The 19076-nt window shown below is 39.6% G+C and overlaps 2 protein-coding genes across 6 annotated transcripts in view; one reads left to right on the top strand and one right to left on the bottom strand.

Annotated features, from left to right (window-relative positions):
* Positions 1–19076, top strand: part of Sacm1l (SAC1 like phosphatidylinositide phosphatase) — a 55034-nt gene that overhangs the window by 30832 nt on the left and 5126 nt on the right. Inside the window, exons 8-18 of the mRNA XM_050141436.1 lie at positions 539–640; positions 2916–3001; positions 4113–4199; positions 4893–4961; positions 8189–8268; positions 12477–12575; positions 13512–13650; positions 17277–17346; positions 17640–17712; positions 18616–18709; positions 18798–18890. Of these exons, the coding sequence (XP_049997393.1) occupies positions 539–640; positions 2916–3001; positions 4113–4199; positions 4893–4961; positions 8189–8268; positions 12477–12575; positions 13512–13650; positions 17277–17346; positions 17640–17712; positions 18616–18709; positions 18798–18890 (992 nt within the window). The remainder of the gene's footprint in view (positions 1–538; positions 641–2915; positions 3002–4112; positions 4200–4892; positions 4962–8188; positions 8269–12476; positions 12576–13511; positions 13651–17276; positions 17347–17639; positions 17713–18615; positions 18710–18797; positions 18891–19076) is intronic.
* Positions 8926–19076, bottom strand: part of Slc6a20 (solute carrier family 6 member 20) — an 82493-nt gene continuing 72342 nt past the window's right edge. For all 5 annotated transcript variants that reach the window (XR_007591509.1, XR_007591507.1, XR_007591508.1 and 2 more), the window contains 2 exons: positions 11419–11489; positions 8926–9738 (listed from right to left, as the gene is read on the bottom strand). The gene's annotated coding sequence lies outside the window, so the exon portion shown is untranslated. The remainder of the gene's footprint in view (positions 9739–11418; positions 11490–19076) is intronic.

The following is a 19076-nucleotide window of genomic DNA, read 5'->3' as shown; positions in this document are numbered from 1 at the left end:
AGTGCTGGGAAAGGCGTGCACCACTACTGCCCAGCTATAGTTCCTATTTTTCCTTAACCACAATAGCTTTTTTTCTTCATTTAATTTTTAAGTAGTTACTTTTTGCAGTGCAAGGGACTGAGCCCAGGGCTGAGTTATGTTCCTAACTCCTACTCTGTTTTCCATTTTTTAACTTGAAGGTTAATTTCTTTCAGATTCCTGATTTTCATTCAGAATAGGGTTTTTGGTGATCATTGACACCTACCTAGTTCTATACGTTTAGAAAGTAGTTGAAGATATCAGGGAAAGGAAAAAAACTAACTAGACACACTAGCAAAGTTCTTAAATATTCTGTACACGTGTCACTGTGGGAGAACTGACTTGACAAACTTCACAGTTGGAAATGAAGATACTAGAGATTTGGGAATAATCATGAAGAGCCAGAAAGACTAGTATATCCTGTCTTTTTCCTCCTAAAGACTGTTCATTCCTATGATAGTAAATAGTTGTATTGAATCTAGAACTATTCCTACATTACATTTTTCTTAATATAGTTAAGTTATTACTATGCACTCGTGTTCTATTAATGGAAAATATTTTGATTGGATTCTCATCTCCAGAAGGAGTTGTTTCAGAGCTGGTGTGCGATATTATGTAAGAGGTAAGAATCATTTCATGTCACATGACTGGGCCATATCTTTTGTTTAATGCCTGCCTTAAATAACTTAGGTGACCTTTTATATATTGTGTTATATGATGCCTCTTTTAATGATTTGTGCCCTCATTATAATAATTAGTAGGTCTTCTTGGTCTCTTTGTATATATAAAGGTAATCATTTTATTTCATCATGACTTCAGTTTATAGGATATTTATTTACGTTTTGAACATTCTGTAGGCTACTACACTAAAAATATGCTAATTTGCTCAAACCAAATAGTTATTGTAAATATGAAGATTCCCCAGCATTTGTTTTGCTCTCAACCATAATATATCAGAATAAAATCCTGTTAAAAAATAACTGTAATTTTGAGCTCAGAGAGTTATATAGAGATATCTAATTAATCTTATTACAGATGGTATAATAGCATTGGGAAAAAGCTACTAAGAATGGCTTCAACCAAATTATAGTTAACATCTTGGATTATTAAGCATTGAATACATATTTTAAATATTTTTGTTTTGTTTTTCGAGACAGAGTTTCTCTATATAGTCCTGGCTGCCCTAGATCTTACTCTGTAAACCAGGCTGGCCTTGAACTCACAGAGGTTTGCCTGCCTTTGCCTCTAGAGTGCTAGGACTAACAGCCTGCATCACCACTGCCTGGCTATGAATTTTATTTTTTAAATTATAGAAATTTCTCATCTGATCTGCTTGGTTCTTACTCCTCTGCCAGATAACCAGATCATTTTCTTATTTATTCTACCCTGTAACTTTTTATATTAATTCAGGTATGTTTTCTTCCTTTTATAGACAGTGGTTATATTTTATACATGTTCTCCTACATCTTGGTTTCTTAAGAAATTAATACATTTTAGAAGTCTTTTCATAATGATATCTCCCTCCTTCCTGCTTTCCTTTCTTTCACATCTTCCTCTTTTTAAAATACTGCATCTTGTTCCTTTTGGGAATTGTGTAAGGTGTCTTCCTCAGTGTTCTCTTGCTGTGAAGAGACACTATGACTACAGCAACTCTTTTTAAAATACTGCATCTTGTTCCTTTTGGGAATTGTGTAAGGTGTCTTCCTCAGTGTTCTTTTGCTGTGAAGAGACACTATGACCACAGCAACTCTTATAAAAAGAAAACATTTACTTGAGGCTGGCTTACAGTTTCAAAAGGTTTAGTCCATTACATCATGGACTCAAGCAGACATGGTCGTGGAGAGTAATTGAGAGGTATACATCCAGATTTGCAGGCAGAAGGAAGAGAAGAGACACTGGGACTGGCTAGGGCTTTTGAAACTCCAAAGCCCATCCTCCCAGTGACACAATTCTCCCAAGAAGGCCATTGCTACTTCAACAAGGTCATACCTGCTCCTTCTCAAGTAGTGTCATCGCCCAATATGAGTCTAGGGGGCCATTCACATTCAAACCACCACAGAAGGAAACAAAGGTAGCCTGTGCCTCTGAAAGTCATTTGGCATTCAGAAGTCATACCATTGCTAGTGAGCTCAGTAAATTTGCTTCTTTCTGATTATCTACTAATGTATAGTTACAGATATACTGATCACAATAACTCAAAGTGCTTTATTGTAGAAATGTGTCAGAGAAAAAGAATGTTTTAAATATCGGCGAATTAAAAATCCATTGATTTCTTTCTGATAATCTTTCTGGTAATCTGGGTCAGGACTACCTTGGAAATTATTTTTGCTTAGTAACAACAAAATAATGTAAACAAGCTAGTAAGGAAGCACTTCAGATAGACCTGACCAGTATGAGGCTCTGATAAATACATTAAACTGTGCTCTCAGACCAGGTGTCATGGACATGGTCATGATCATGCATGTTGAGGATCATATACAATTTTTTATTTGATAACTAAATATCTTCTAGAGATTCTTTGCATTACAACTAAGCACTACTGATGCAGTTAGCCGAGTTTTTATTTAGTATTATTACCTAGTGTAATCACAAAAAATGATAGCTTTTAACTCCAACATAGGATTTGTAGGCATGCTTGACTTTCTTTTCTCCAGAGGGAACTGTTTTTTGAGGATGTTTATAGTGTGAAAAGTATCAACTAGCTTTATGTTTATATATATGAATTTTAACTATTCTTTCAGACTATTTAAGCAAGCTTCTTTTAGTTTCTTAATAATGTACTATTTGTTTGAACTTTAATTTGTGAGTACTTATCCACTAATGTAAACTAAGTTAATAATTCTTGTTATCTTGAGTTAATGATTTTTTTGATACATGTCTTTTATGCCAAATGTTAGGAATTGATTCTGAAGGCCACGCAGCTAACTTTGTAGAAACAGAGCAGATCGTGCACTACAGTGGGAACAGGGCTTCATTTGTGCAGGCAAGTGCATGTGTCTGGTGGTCATCCAGTTGGCCTTTTCTACTTTATTTTCTTCTTCCCCTTCTGTTTTTATTTTTCTTTGTTTTTCTTCTCTTCCTCTTCTCTTTTTTGAAGCAGGTTCTCATGTAGCACTGGCTGACTCTAGACTTAACTTTATAATTGGTTACATGAATTTGAATTCCTGATCCTCCTGCCTTTACATCCCCAATACTAGGATTACATGTGTTTACTGCCAGGTCAATATTTCCTTCTTTTTAAAATACTATCTTTGTGTCCAGTGTGGAAAAAGTGTACCATATAAAAGGGGTGTTAGTCTGGCCCTGCCTTATGTATACTTCCTGCTTTTTAATGAAATCCGCCCAAAAGAAGAAGGAGGTGTGACGTTTATGGAAGTTCAGCAGTTCACCAGTGTAAGCCTTTAGATCCCACCTCAGGTGATGATGCAGGCACAAGCTGATAGAGTATACTTGGCTTTACCTGCCTTACTCAGTCCTGCTCACCAATTGTCTCCTGGTGAAGTTGTACAGTATTTCCTACTCCAGAGTGTCAGTGGCTAAACAAATTCCGATGTTCATAAATACATTCCTTTAAGAATGAGTAAAGCAATTTCCTATTTTTTCATATTGCCAAGCTATATAATATACATATTTAGAACTTAGGGAGATCACAGAACTTTCCATTATGCAGGTGCTGTGTGTGTAACACTGGGAAGGGCAAGTGCTTTTTAAGCATATTTCCATAAAACAAGAATTAACTTTCTCTCTCTCTCTTTCTCTCTTCCTCCCTCTCCCTCTCTCTCTCTTCTCTCTCTCTCTTTCGACAGAGTCTCTATGTAGTCATGATTGTCCCGGAGTTCATTATGTAGACCATGCTGGCCTCGAAATCAGACCTGCCTATTTCTGCCTCCCAGTGTGGGGATTAAAGGTGTATGCCACCCCACCTGGCAAAACAAGTGATTTAAGAGGGTACATGTAGAGTTTTGTAGCTGGTAGATTGTTTTTGTTTGTTTTGGTTTTCTTTGCGAAGTTGTTAATATCTGTACTGCATACAATAATTAGGTTGAGAAAACTACTTTGCGTATCTTTCTTTTCATATTTCTCTTTTCTTTTAGACTCGAGGATCAATACCTGTTTTCTGGTCACAAAGACCAAATCTAAAGTACAAACCAAAACCACAGATCAACAAAGTAGCAAATCATGTATGTATCTTCCTGAATTTTTCTCTGGCTAAAATAGAACCTAAGTTGTGTGACAGGTAGAGGTGATGTGAGAGCCCAGCTTGCCTGGGGAGGGGCCCTGGTCACACAGCGCCTACGTGGCTTTTTGATTTGCATATAGAATATATATTTGTTCCCCACAAGTCAGAATTTAGTATCTTCAAGGCCCGTCTCCTGGGCTCTAGAACAGACTGCCTCAAATAACATGTTACAGGTCAGAGGAGCACTGAGGAGATCTCAGTGAGGTTTATGGAATGTAGAGTATCTGTCCTCAAAAGTTGCATTCAGAATTCAAATAGGATACTGTAGTACAGCCTAAAATGCCTATAACAATCACCTACTTCATGGTGTTTCCATAATCCAGAAAGCATGGTCCCCATCCTGGCATTGTTTAAGTATAAAAATAGGATAGTTGGGGGCTGGAGAAATGGCACAGCGGTTAAGAGTACTGACTGTTCTTCCAGGTCCTAAGTTCAATTCCCAGCATCCACATGGTGGCTCACAACCATCCCTAGGGGATCAGATACTCTCTTCTGGCTTGCAGTTGTACATGCAGATAGAGCACTCATATAAAGTAAATAATAAATCTTAAAAAATGGGATAGTTATAGAGGTACTTTAAGAAATATGATAAATAATCATATTAATAAGCTATATACCTTTATCTCTCTTCTAGATGGATGGTTTCCAAAGGCACTTTGATTCACAAATAATTATTTATGGAAAGCAAGTCATAATTAATCTGGTAGGTTTGAATGTTTTTTGGGGGAATAACAAAAATAATTATAATTAACAGGAAAATTAATTTTTAAATTAATGTTTCTACAACTTTTCATCAGACCGAACAAACAGAAGCTCTGATCCTAGTAGATGGTCTTTCTTTTACCACCTTCCCCTCGCTCCTAGTGACTCTGTTTTACTCTCTGACTCTTCTGAACTATGTTCCTCAGATAGGTAGACTCATACAATATTTGTCCTCTATGTTTGGCTTGTTTCATTTAATATAATTTTTTTTTTTTTTTTTTTTTTTTTTTTTTTTTTTTGGTTTTTCGAGACAGGGTTTCTCTGTGGCTTTGGAACCTGTCCTGGAACTAGCTCTGTAGACCAGGCTGGTCTCGAACTCACAGAGATTCTCCTGCCTCTGCCTCCCGAGTGCTGTAATATAATGTTTTAAAGATTCATCTATGTTTATTAGAATTGTATTACTTTTAAAGACTAAATAATAACTTATTAGAGGAATATAAGACATTTATTTATAAATAGACATTTGGATTATTTCTGCCTTTGGTTATTACAAATGAATTAAAGAGCATATCTACTGTCTTAGGTTTTGAAGAAGTTTACTACGTCTTATTAAATCCTTAAACTTTTTGTTAGATTGATTAGTGAAGCCATTGGGTCTAGGGATTTTCTTTAATACTGATTCAGTCCCCTTCCTAATTACTGATCTGTTTAGATTTTCCTTTTGTGGAAGAAGGATATGGTGAGGATGAGGCAAGGTTTTACTTTTAGCCTAGGCTACCTTTGGACTTTGAGCTTTCCTTCTGTCCCAGCTTCCCGAGTGCTAGTATTGCATGTCTTAGCCACCACCACATCCAGTTTCCTATCCAGTTTCTGTTTCTTCAGTTGAGCTTTAGTAGATTACATTTTTTAGAAATTTGTTCAACTCTACGTTGCACTTTTTTGGTATGAGTATCTATCATATTTTCTTATAATTATTTTTCTAGAAATTATTAGCAGTGTTCTCATTATCATAATTGGTTTTAGTAATTTGAATATTCTCTTTTTTTCTTGTTCATTGTAACCAAGCTTGCAGTGTTTTACAGGAACCAGTGTTTGATTGTCTCCTCTGTTAGTTTCATTTCTGCTTTAATCCATATCATTCCTTTTCTTCTGCCTAAAAAGTTTGGGTTTATGTTGTTTTCCTAACTCTTCAGTGTGTAAAGTTAGGTTATTAATTTGAAGCTTTTTGTTTATTTCTTTATTTTTAAATATGTATTTATTTTTAGGTGTATATCCCCAGGGTCTATAGTTAGAGATGGTTGTAAGCCAGTATGGGTGCTGGGAATTGAACTCATAAAGATCTGTCTGCCTCTACCTCCTGAGTGCTAGAATTAAAAGCATGTTGCTACCACCCATAGCTAGTTTTGTTTGTTTGTTTGTTTTTCAAGACAGGGTTTTTCTGTAGCTTTGGTTCCTGTCCTGGAACTAGCTCTTGTGTACCAGGCTGGCCTCGAACTCACAGAGATCCACCTGCCTCTGCCTCCCAAGTGCTGGGATTAAAGGTATGTGCCACCATCTCCCAGCTGTTTGTTTGTTAATATGTGCATTTGAAGTAATGAAATTCCCTCTTACCACTATGTTTGTTTTCTCTCTTAAGTTCTGGTATATTGGATGCACCATTTTCTCCTGTTTCTTTGTATGACTGACTTTAGTCTTCGATTGTTATAATGTAGTGACACTGGAGTCATTCTCCTTCCAGAGCCAATTGTGCTTACTTTTGTTTTGTTTTTGTTTTTGTTTTTGTTTTTTTTTGATTGTTAAAAATTATAGCGATGCAGTTTTCCAGACTCTCTTGCAAAGATTTTCCTCACTGTATATGTTTAATGAAGGTTCTTTTTTAATGTTTGGCTAATGTTTTGGCAGACTTCATTGTCCGGGTCTGGTGCCAGCCCGGACCCTAAATTATTTCTCCAGACCAGAGGGGAGGCGAGGGATTAAAGATACAACTCACATGACTTTATCAGGAGGGAGATTCTCAGTGATCCCTCATGAAATCCTGAGTTCACATCCTGAAAATTCCTCTGCGTTTATTCTCCAAACAGTGTTATATACCAAAACATAAACTGAGGGGGGGGGGGGATTAATTAGCATTCTGTCTCCTAGGTGACCAGGTGAATGGTTGTGGTCACGTCCATATCTACCTGTGCCTGCTCTGTCATGTCTTCCTGCTCTGTATGCCAGCTCTGTCACGTAGGCTGAATTAACCTCTCTTTTCAGGCATCTTCCAAATTACAAAGAAGGAGCAGAACAACATCCTGATCCTTTGTTAGGGATGTGACCACCTCCTGGGCAGCAGGTGCAAACTGTGGCCTGGGATTCTGGTCACCATACCATGTGGAAATATGGGCCTACTTCATTGAATTGTAGGAATTGGAAAAAGACAAAATAACAACCCACCCTCTATTCTTTGCCAACTGGCTTTGTACTGAGACAGCACAGTTTACCAGTTTTCTCATTTCTCTTAATCTGATATTTCTTCAGCCTCAGCAGCCCCTCCCAGAGTACCAGCTGACTTCTGCCGGAGTGGGCTCTGACAGCCAGCCAGGCATGTTTGAAGGCCAAAGAACAGGGGGTGATGTTTGTTGTATTAGGATTTTTCTAGACATGTTTCTTACCCGAGTATGGAGATAGTTTTCTCAAGTCTTTCATATATCCTGCTGCTTTTGATGTCCCTGTTTTCTAAAGAGCGTCACTTGGTTTGCTCAGACTTTAGGTGGTCTATTCTATGTCTCTATCCAGAAAGAAGCTCTTGCCCCAGGTATCCATTGGCTAATAGTTCAGGTGGAGCTTTTACAGTCAGTCCATTGTTTTTGGACCTTCATTCAGTTACACAATATAGAGATAATTTAGTTCTTCAGCTGTGTATAGCTATAGTTAACATAGGATCTGGTCTTATACTGGTTTGATGAAGGGAACTAAAAATAAGATTCCTATTGTTTACCACAAATCATCACCCTGTATGGTGGAGGAGGAAGGACAAAATGCTTCAGAGACTTCCTATAGTTTAGAAGGTGATGGATATTTTGTTGGTTGCTGTAAACTTTGATTGTTTTTCCAAAGTTGGTTCAGATGACCTCCTTTTCTTTTTAGTGTTTCTGTGCCAGAATGAAAGCTTAACCTTTCCTTGTTAATTTCCTGGTATCACTCACTATATGAAAAGAAAGTCATGGCTTTTTAATTTTTTTACAGGTGAACCACAAGGGATCAGAGAAACCACTTGAGCAAGCGTTTGCAAAAATGGTATCATCCTTGGGTAGTGGGATGATCAGGTACCGTACCAGTTGTCTGTTGTAGACCCTTCAAGTCTCATGTGCACTGTGTGTATGAATACAAGTCGTATGCTATTTATATTTCATCTTGCATTTTAGAAAAATGTGGATGTATCATGTGGAGTACCCATGGAGGCTAGATATAAGCAACCAGTATGGATGCAGTTACTGAAGACGGCTCACCCTCTGGGAGAGCAGCAAGTGTTCAGTACCAGATCAAAACATAATTTTCTTTTTGGCTGGTTTTAAATTTTTTCTGATGTAATTTATATTACAGAGTATCTTTATGGTCAGATTTTGAATTTAATTCCTGGTTAAAATCTTTTCATCAAGGTTTTGCAAAGCAGTGACCTATTAGGTCACAACAGGTTTTGAGCTGGACCAGTTTAACACTGTAGTGACCTCATCTGGAACAGTATCTTTGCCTGTCCAGTTAGTCACAGGTGGTGGTTCAGATATGCTGTGTGATGGTTGGCTTAGAGCAGGGCTACAGCTGGTCATTCTGGCCAGAGCACTCGGAATAACTTACAGTGCTGCTTTTTTATTTTATTTTTTTTTTTATATTTCATGAAGTTTATTATCTGTCATGGATATGAATGCAAATGTATACAAACAGAGTATGAAAAGATTAAATCCTGAGCATTACTGCATTTTATCTCAATACCTTCAAATAACATACATATTAGTGACAAAAGTTAAAGATTAAAGAGATGTACCCTTCTATAGCTACTGAGTAAAATTTTACTCTAACCATGAGTCACACATTGTTTCATCCACTACTTTAGCAGAGTGACAAAACCCCTGATTTTCAAGCTCAAGTTTCTGTTCAAAATGAACATTTCTCATGTTTGCATTCTATGCACTTCTGAAAAGCAGCCAATGGCATAAGCGGAAATGCTAATTTTCCAAGAGAACAGCTGCTGTCAGGCTATTTCTGGATTAGCTGCTTGTTGGAAGATTATTTTTTTCCTTTTTTTAAATTTTATTTATTTATTAAAAATTTCCACCTCCTCCCATTTCCTTCCCACTCCCCCCACTCTCTATCCCCCTCCCTCTCCAGTCCTAAGAGCAGTCAGGGTTTCCTGCCCTGTGGGAAGTCCAGGGTCCTCCCCCCTCCATCCATGTCTAGGAAGGTGAGCATCCAAACAGACTAGTCTCCCACAAAGCCAGTCCATGCAGTAGAATCAAAACTCAGTGCCATTGTCCTTAACTTCTCAGTCAGCCCTCATTGTCAGCCACATTCAGAGATTCCGGTTTGATGACATGCTCCATCAGTCCCAGTCCAGCTTGCCTTGGTGAGCTCCCATTAGATCAGTCCCATTGTCTCAGTGGGTGGATGCGCCCCTCGCGGTCCTGAGTTCCTTGCTCATGTTCTTCCTCCTTCTGCTCCTCATTTGGACCTTGGGAGCTCAGTCCAGTGCTCCAATGTGGGTCTCTGTCTCTGTCTCCATCCATTGCCAGATGAAGGTTCTATGGTGATATGCAAGATATTCATCAGTGTGGCTATAGGATAAGGTTAGTACAGGCCCCCTCTCCTCTGCTGCCCACGGAACTAGTTGGGGAAATCGCCTTGGCCACCTGGGAACTGCTGCTTTTTTATTTTAAGATTTATTTATGTGTTCTGCCTGCATGTATGCATATACGCCAGAAGAGGGCACTAGATCATTACAGATGGCTGTGAGCCACCCTGTGGTTGCTGGGAATTAAACTCAGGATCTCTGAAAGAGCAGTCAGTTCTCTTAATCTCTGAACCGTCTCTCCATCCCAGTGCTACTTTTTTCTTCTTTTCATTTTACATACCAACCACAGTTCTACCTCCCTCCCTCCCCTCCTCCCATTTCCCCCACAACCCCCATCCATCCCATGGGGAGTTAACTAAGCCTGGACTGGCATATTGAGTTGAGGTAGGACCAAGTCCCTCCCTACTGCATCAAGGCTGAGCAAGGTATCCCACCATAGGGATGGGCTCCAAAAAGCCAGTTTATGCACTAGGAATAAATCCTGATCCCACAAATAGATCAAGCCACAGAGCTGTCACTCACATTCAGAGGGCCTACGTCGGTCCCATACAGGCTCCCCAGCTGTCAGTCCAGAGAGTTCATGAGCTCTCACTAGCTCAGGTCAGCTGTCTGTGGGTTTCCTCCTCATGTAATCTCTCCTCCCTTACTTCTACTGGACTCTGGAAACTCATCCCAGTACCGTTACTGGATGTAGGTTCTATGGTCACTAGTGTAGTCACCAATCTGATTACAGGAGAAGCCCTGAAGTTCAGGCACCCTCTCCATTGTTGCTAGGAGTCTTAGCTGGGGTCATCGTTGTGAATTCCTGGCAGTTTCCCTAGCACTAGGCTTCTCCCTAACTCCCTAATGGCTCCCTCTATCAAGATGTCTCTTTCATTGTTTTCTTTCTCTGTCCCTCCCCCAACTCGACCATACCATTCCCTCATGTTCTCACCCATCTTCTCGCCTCTCCACAGTTTATACCCCAGAGTTCTTATCTATTTTCCCTGGGGCCATCCATGCACGTCCCTCTTAGGGTCCTTCTTGTTTCCTAGCTTCTCTGGGGCTGTGGATTGTAGTCTGGTTAGCCTTTGCTCTATGTCTGATATCCTAGTGCTACTTTTTAAAAGGTGCCTTCTAAAATGCCTTACTTGCTTCCTGTCATTGGCCCACAGTATCTTAGTGCTAATCTCTCTTGAGATAACCACTGGGTGGTAGAGCCTCTTCCATGCTAGAAGCCCACTGTCTGCATTGTCACTCTTCCCGCCCTGCTGCTGTGATTCCGAGGCAGGAGTTGGGGTGTGTGCCCCGGTCTTCTGGGCTAAGGGAAAGGTGACCTTCCCTTTCAGTGCCAGCTGACTTTAGAGTTGTATTTCTTCACTATAAATTGACAGAATTTTCTCTGCATATATCTGTATAATGTAGATATTGGTAAAGAAAAGCGATTTGGGCGGGGGGTCTGGACTGTAGCTAACACTACAGAGATTGTCCTGCCTCCCTGCACTTCTTACAGCCCCTAGTGCACAACAGACACCCAGCCTAACCCACCATAGACTGAGCATATTGATCTGGGAAATGGCAAGAAGAAAGCACATTCTTTATACACAGGAATAGAAAATAAATACATGCTAGGTAGTGAGTTGAATTGTACCTCTTGAAGTCTATACGTCCCATCTGCTTCAGTAGCATTTGCTGCATTCCTCTGCTTTTATCTGCAGGTCCCTAGAATAACGTGAAAATAAAATTTACCTTAGAATAATTTTAATTTATATATGAGCATGGAAAGTGTATGTGTAGAGTAGTAGAGAGTTGTGTGTGCGTGGTAGTTGTAAACAGAGACTGCTCTGTCTCACCCAGTCCTACTGCATCGGTTTCTCTCTCCTGCTGGTCCCCGCAGCTTCTTATAACCTCTCAAGAGGCATAATATTAATTGTAATTGTTTGGCCAATGGCTTAGGCATATTACTGACTAGCTCTCTTAATTAAATTAATCCATTTTTACGAATCTATGTATCGCCGCATGGCTGTGGCTTACTGGTCGTGCCCTGGCATATTACTCCTTTAGCAGCTACATGGTGTCTCTCTTCTTTGATGGCTGGCTCGCTTTCCTCTCAGCTCTGCCCTTATTCTCCTGTATATCTGTTTGGGTTTCCTGCCTAGCTATATTCTGTCTTGCTATAGGCCAAAGCAGCTCTAATTATCAACCAATAGGAACAACATATATTCACAGTGTACAGAAGGACATCCCACCTCAAATAGTAGTAGCTGTATATATGTATAATAGTAGTAGTAGTAGTAGTTGTGTGTGTATATAATAGTGGTAGTTATGTGTGTATATAATAGTGGTAGTAGTAGTGTGTGTATATAATAGTAGTAGTTGTGTGTGTATATAATAGTAGTAGTAGTTGTGTGTGTATATAATAGTAGTAGTTGTGTGTGTATATAATAGTAGTAGTTGTGTATATATAATGTAGTTGTTTGAGTAGAAGTCGTGTCTGCGTGTGTGAATAGTGGTAGTAGTAGGGAGCTGTGCATGTGTGAGTAGTAGTAGTTGTTTTAATAAGTCTAGAATGAAGGAGGCTCTGTATTCATAAGTATTATGCATATTCACATATAAAAAAGAATCACCGTAATCGGGTTTATTAGTAGAAGGAAATTGAACGGTCTTATCAGTTTCTGAGTATGTGGGTTTTTTTTATGTTTTGGGTAGGTACATTGCCTTTGACTTCCATAAGGAATGTAAAAACATGAGATGGGATCGACTGAGTATTTTGTTGGATCAAGTAGCAGAAATACAGGATGAATTAAGGTAAGGCATATTACTTCTTTAGAGAGGTGAGGGGGAAGAGAGCTGTGTATGCTGATTTTATTAATTATGTTATTTAGCAGATTTGTGAAGCCGTTTCACTGGGCTATCAGTGCTTACACATGCTGTTTTATATTTTAATTTTTTGCATTGGTGAGTGTTGTTGATTGAAGAATAACTGAATTCTTACATATGGGCCAACGTCAGGAATATTCATAATATTTTCTGATTTTTACATAATTGCACTTGGTTTACTATTTTGGTTGTAGTGGTCTGTCATTTTATCACAAGCTTTCTCTTAGGAGCCTTTGTCATGACATTTTTCAGTGTCTTCTCTGCAGCTTTTTAGATCACAACATAGCTTTAATTAGATGCTTCCTAACATGTGGAGTCTGGGTCCTTCCCTTACCTTGGAAAGGGTGTGCTCAAGTGGTTCTCTTCAGATGAGTGATGTGCATCTTTTACATGTGTTCAAGTTGTGCCTATAAAAAGATTCTTCAGTGTACGATTATTGGAGTAAAAGATTTGAACATTTTTATGGTGCTTTTTGAATGTGTTTGCTACATATTTCGATGTGCTCACAGAAATAACACATAGGGAGAACTGTGAAGGAAACTGTTGCCATAGAAACCAACCATGTTTCCTGAGGTGCTTTAACGTGATTCCTTCAGCCATGTCCCAGCATATCAGGGTTAATGGTTTCTCCAAAATTCCTATCAGAATCTCCCGAGTTACAAATAAAAAAACCAGCTGTGTTGCTTCAGCCATTCATATTCCCATTTGGTCTAGAAAAATGAGATATGCCTGCTGTGCACTCCATCTGACCTTGTAATTTATGGTTTTACTAAGGTCACCCCATGAAACCTGTGTTTTAAGAGCTGTGTTGCTGGTATGTTTAGTGTATTTTGGTCTGAGAGTGCTCACACAAATGTGTTTCAGTTATTTTTTAGTAGACTCTGCCGGCAAGGTGGTGACGAACCAGGAAGGAGCTTTCCGCAGCAACTGCATGGACTGTCTGGATAGGACAAACGTGATCCAGAGTTTACTAGCGCGACGCTCCCTTCAGGCCCAGCTGCAGGTGAATTTTACTTTCTTGAGATTTTTTTTATTTTTTGGTTTTTCGAGGCATTGTTTCTCTGTAGCTTTGGAGCCTGTCCTGGAATGAGCTCTTGTAGACCAGGCTGGCCTCGAACTTCCGGAGATCCACCTGCCTCTGCCTCCTGAGGGCTGGAATTAAAGGCATATGTCCCCACTCCCCCCACCTCCCACCCCCGCTGCCAGCAACTTTCTTGAATCTTTTATTGAAAAAAATACATATGTACTAAAAAAAAAAAAAAGAACCTTTGAAAACCAGCAACAAAAAGTACTCATATTGCCCACACATTAACCTGACTTTTTTATTTTTGTACCTTGCCATCATTGGTATATACAAGTTTTCTTTAACTACCATCAGAGCACAGATGTGGTCCCTAGTTTGCCATTTGGCTTTAGTATTTATGCAATCATAACTTTTTTTTTTAATTGAGAAAAGGAAAAAAAAAGTTTCCGCCTCCTCCCAGCCTCCCATTTCCCTCCCCCTCCTCTCCCCTCCTCCCACTCCTCTCCCCCTCCCTCTCCAATCCAAAGAGCAGTCAGGGTTCCCTGCCCTGTGGAAAGTCCAAGGTCCTCCCCCCTCCGTCCATGTCTAAGAAGGTGAACATCCAAACTAAGGGGGGACGGGGAGAGAAAAATGCAGTCATAATTTTAATAGTTTACTTTGAACTATAATTTATTAAGTCATTTACATTACTATATTTTGGGGCCTTTAATACTATAGAGACTGTATCTGTTTTTAATATTAATTTGAATTATTTCCTTTTGGTTTCTGTTTCCTTTCCAATTGCTTTGATTCATTAAACTGACAAAATCAATTTAGGGAGCAAAGGTTTACTCTAGTTCACAATTCCAGTGCAGTCCATCACTCCGAAGTGTTATGTGAGTGCATTACTGGAGGACATGAACAAATGTGTATTTACTCCAGATGGGGGATCCACAACAGACCATTGAAGTCCAACTTAGTGAATAGGAGCAAAAATAACTCAAACACAACTTATTACCTCAATCCTCCACTAACAGGTGATGGCTTGTGAAACTGGAAACCTGGAGGTACTGCATGACTTGCAGGCATCTTGGTGGTTTTGAGGGTGTCTTGGCAATCCTTAGCATTTTCATAAGTTGGGGAGGGCGGGACCTAGTGTTATCTGGTCATTTCAGGGACTTGCTAAGCGTCTGAGTTGTTTACTTCCATAGTCATCAGGAGCTTTCCTGTAAGATGGAATGTTTTATCTCGGAGGAAATTGTTACACAACATGAAGATGTCAAAGAATCAGGATCCTGAAGCAGCCGGTCACACCCACAGTCAAGTTGCCGGCTTGCTAGTGCTCAGCTTACTTTCCCCTTTTCACAAAGCAGGACATGTCTTATGGTTCTATTGCTGTGAAGAGACACTGTGACCACGCCAACTCTTATAAAGGAAAACATTTAGTTGAGATGGAGGCTTTGGGTTTTAGAGGTTTGGTCCATTGTCAGGGTAGAGAGCATGGCGGCTGAGAGTGTGGCAGTGCGCAGTATGGCTGCGTGAAGGCAGGAGCCAAGGAGTCTACATCTTGATCCAAGGGCAACAGGAAGTGAACTGAGATACCTGGGTGCGACTTGAGCATATATGAGACCTCAAAGCTCACCTTCACAGTGACACATTTCTGCCAGCATGGCCGTACCTAGTCTAGTCCAACAAAGCTACACCTCCCAATGATGCCATTCCTGTGAGCATATGGGGCCAGTTACACTCCTACACCCACTGGACACAAAGGGGTGGTGCTGCTCACCTCCCAGCTGAAATCAAGCAGTCCCTACAGATTAGCACAGTCATCTTAATCTAGACAACCCCTCATTGAGACTCTTCCCAGGTGACTCTAGATTATGTTGAGTTGATAATTAACTATAGTTGGGATAATTCCTAGAAGTGGAATTAAAGAGAAATATATTACTTTTTTAGAGGGCCCTTATTTATGTTGTCAGCAATGAACAAGTGAATCCGTCCCATTGAACTCCAGCTGTTTAAGATATTCCTTTTCATTTGTTTTGCTTTTTGTTTCTGAGGCAGGGTCACTATGTAGCACACGTAGACTTGCAGCTCCCCATTCCCCTGCCTCAGCATCCTAAATTCTGGGATTACAGACCTGTGCTACTACATCCAACTTTTTTTTTTTTAATTTAGTAGTAAATTACAAAATTTATATTTTTTATCAAGATTATTTTGAAGAGTATAGCTCAGGCAGTAGAGTGCTTTCTTAGTGTAAATGAAGCATCATTTGATCCCACAGAAACTGGGTATGGTAGCACATGCTATAATCACAGCATTTGGAAGTGGAAGCAGGAGGATCCAGGCCGAAACCCTGTCTCCAAAAAAAAAAAAAAGTTTTTATTTGAAAATATTGTTCTGATAAGAGACATTAGCTTCTTGGATAAACTTTTCTGGTATAATTCTTTATCATTAAGATTGTGGTAAGGAGAAAAATAGGTGCAAACAACTTCTGTATGTATATGCAATTTTAAATATGAACAAAGAGCCTAGATTTCTAAATCACATTGGCATTTGTTGTGAAGGAAACGTATGTTCAAATGTCTAGATAATTTATAAGTATTCAGCTTTTTTTCACTTTTTTTTTTTTGACCAAGGAAATTTTGGTGTCTGCTTTAGAAAGAATTATTCTTGAGTTGTAAAGCAGTAGTGTCAAAGGGGGATGAGCAATCTCTAGTTTGTGCTCTGTCGGTCTGTTGAAGAGACTTCAGCTATCATGTTCAATAGAAATGGGTTAGGAATGGTTTGGTCCCATGCTAACTAAACTTGAATTAGGTTATTTAATCTATTTTACACGCCAAATACAGTTTGATGAAACATAATGAACTTCAGAGCATCTTTGGGCAGGAGTCTCTGAGGTGGCCTTGTCAGATGGTTTGGGAACTCTCCCATTGTGTTTTTCCCTCCTGTAGGGGCAGTTTTTGCTCAGCTAAAAGCTGCTGAGAGTGTTCAGATTTTGTTTCAAATCATGAACTCTCTGAACCACTTCAGATAATACCTCACTGCCTCTTGCCAAGGTGGCAGGGCTTCTCAATATACGGCTGGTAGACTTCAAAGAGTAGTCCTTAGGGAAGAGTTCAGGGCTCAGCCACCGTGGAAATTTTATTAAAAGAGCACACATGTGTATAATAAACTCGTGTGTGGGTGCACATGTGTGTAAACTCGTGTGTGTGCGCACATGTGTATAAACTCGTGTGGGTGCAGTTTTGGTGAAGATGCATCTGTAGCATTGAGTAAGACGTCAGTGACTTAGATGTGGAAGCCTGGGCTGGTGAGTGGTGAGGGAGACGGAAGGGTAAAGAGTATGGCAGGGAAGGAGGAGTAACAGCGTAGTCTCTCAGCAGGTTTCACATTCCCTTTTCCTCCTTCTGAGTATCATCTCACTGTTAGCCCTGTTGTTCTGGGACGGAAGGGAGTGTGTAGAGGATCTTCCTACGGTCTGTGGTGGATGGACCAGAGCTCTAAAAGCTGAAGCTCACCTGTGCTTTGCACCGGCAGGGATTTGGGGAATGTTGCCTTATCTTCCTAAATCAGGTCTGCTAAAGTCTTGTCTCTCATAAATACGGGTGTGATTCTTTTTCTAGAGATTAGGAGTTTTGCATGTGGGACAGAAGCTTGAGGAACAAGATGAATTCGAGAAGATTTACAAAAATGGTAGGTAATTTCTTAATAGCAGCAAAGTTGTTCAAATTTTGAATTTTTTTGAATTTTTTTTTGTTTGTTTTTGTTTTTCAAGACAGGGTTTCTCTGTAGCTTTGGTGCCTGTCCTGGAACTAGCTCTTGTAAACCAGGCTGGCATCAAACTCCCAGAGATCCGCCTGCCTCTGCCTCCTGAATGCTGGAATTAAAGGTGTGCGCCACTACCGCCCGGCTGAAATTAATATTTTGTATTAGAATTTTAGTTGGCACCTTAATCACTTTCAGCTGTTGTTTTATTTTTCCCAAAGCTTGGGCTGATAATGCTAATGCTTGTGCAAAACAGTATGCAGGAACCGGTGCCTTGAAGACTGACTTTACAAGGTAAGCGACTTTTAACTTGTATTCCACACTAGTGGCTTATAGTAGTAATGGTTTCTAGAGTTCCGTGGTCAGCGTTCAGGAAAAGTTCTATAAACCAGGCTTCTATGCCTCACTGGTGGGGTCTTAGCCTCCGTGGGGTAGTCTGATGCACAGAGAGGTTTGGAGGCTCTGTGTTGCTTCTCCAACATTGCTGTGCATACAAATCACCATTCTGATCTCAGTTTGAGGCACAGCCTGTGAGCTGCACCTCTGCAAAGCTCCCAGACCATGTTCCTGCTCGAGGTGCCTTTGGGTCTTCTCTGTAACACTGTAAAGATTTGCTGGGAGCAAATGTTCCTCGTTGTGTTGTTTAATACCTCTTCACATGGGCTGTACTTTTTTTCATAGTTCTTGTTTTTGTAACTAAAACTTTCACTTTCTTGTGTCTACTTGGTAATGTTTTAGAGAACAAATACAAGTGACCCTCTTATCAATGGGTTGTATCTATGGATTGAGCCAGCCACTAATCAAAGTGTCTGTACTGAGCACGTGCAGTTTTTTCAATATCATTAACTGAACAATACAGGCTCATAGCTGTTTGCCTTGCACTTACATTGTATTAGACATCATAAGTAACTTAGAAAGAATAAGGGGGTATGAATAGGATATGTGGAAACACTGCACCTTTTTTATATGAGGGACTTGAACATCTATATGAAATATCTAGTAGAGTTCTTTATAGATACAAGGGACAACTATATATGTTTCTTAGGCCTTCTAGTGACTTCTTTGTGAAATGTCAGTTTTCAGGGATAATTTTTAATATCTTTACTGCTCATGTATTTTTTTATAACAGTCAATGTTCATAAAACTTAGAATTTAGTATGTATGCATATAATTTAAAATTGGACCTTTCTTAACCAGAACTGGAAAAAGAACTCGGTTGGGACTTATAATGGATGGCTTCAACTCTTTATTACGGTATTACAAGAACAACTTCTCTGATGGATTTAGACAAGTAAGTTTGTGTTTGATGGCTGTTTCCTTGTAATATTGCTCAGTGTTGTCAAATCAAATTTAGAGAGTTGACAGTTTTTCTTTTCTAGGATTCTATAGACTTATTTCTTGGAAACTATTCAGTGGATGAATTAGAATCTCATAGTCCTTTAAGTGTTCCGAGGGATTGGAAATTCCTGGCAGTAAGTAATTTTTTATGATTTTTCAAGATTGGAAGAATTGTATCTAACGATGTAGGAAACACCTCTGCTGAAACATGGCATGCTTGAAAAAGAGGAGACCAGGGTACAGTTGAGTGTTTGCTCTCTTTTGTGACTCTACTGTACATCCCTTTGTGTAAGAGCACAGAAGGAACTGTGGAGTAGAAG

Source organism: Alexandromys fortis, unplaced genomic scaffold (assembly GCF_014885135.2).
Source record: "Alexandromys fortis isolate MF-2015 unplaced genomic scaffold, M_Fortis_MF-2015_v1.1 scaffold_44, whole genome shotgun sequence".
NCBI lineage: Eukaryota > Metazoa > Chordata > Mammalia > Rodentia > Cricetidae > Alexandromys > Alexandromys fortis.
Note: the sequence above shows the minus strand (reverse complement) of the source record. Positions and strands in the feature narration are given on the sequence as shown.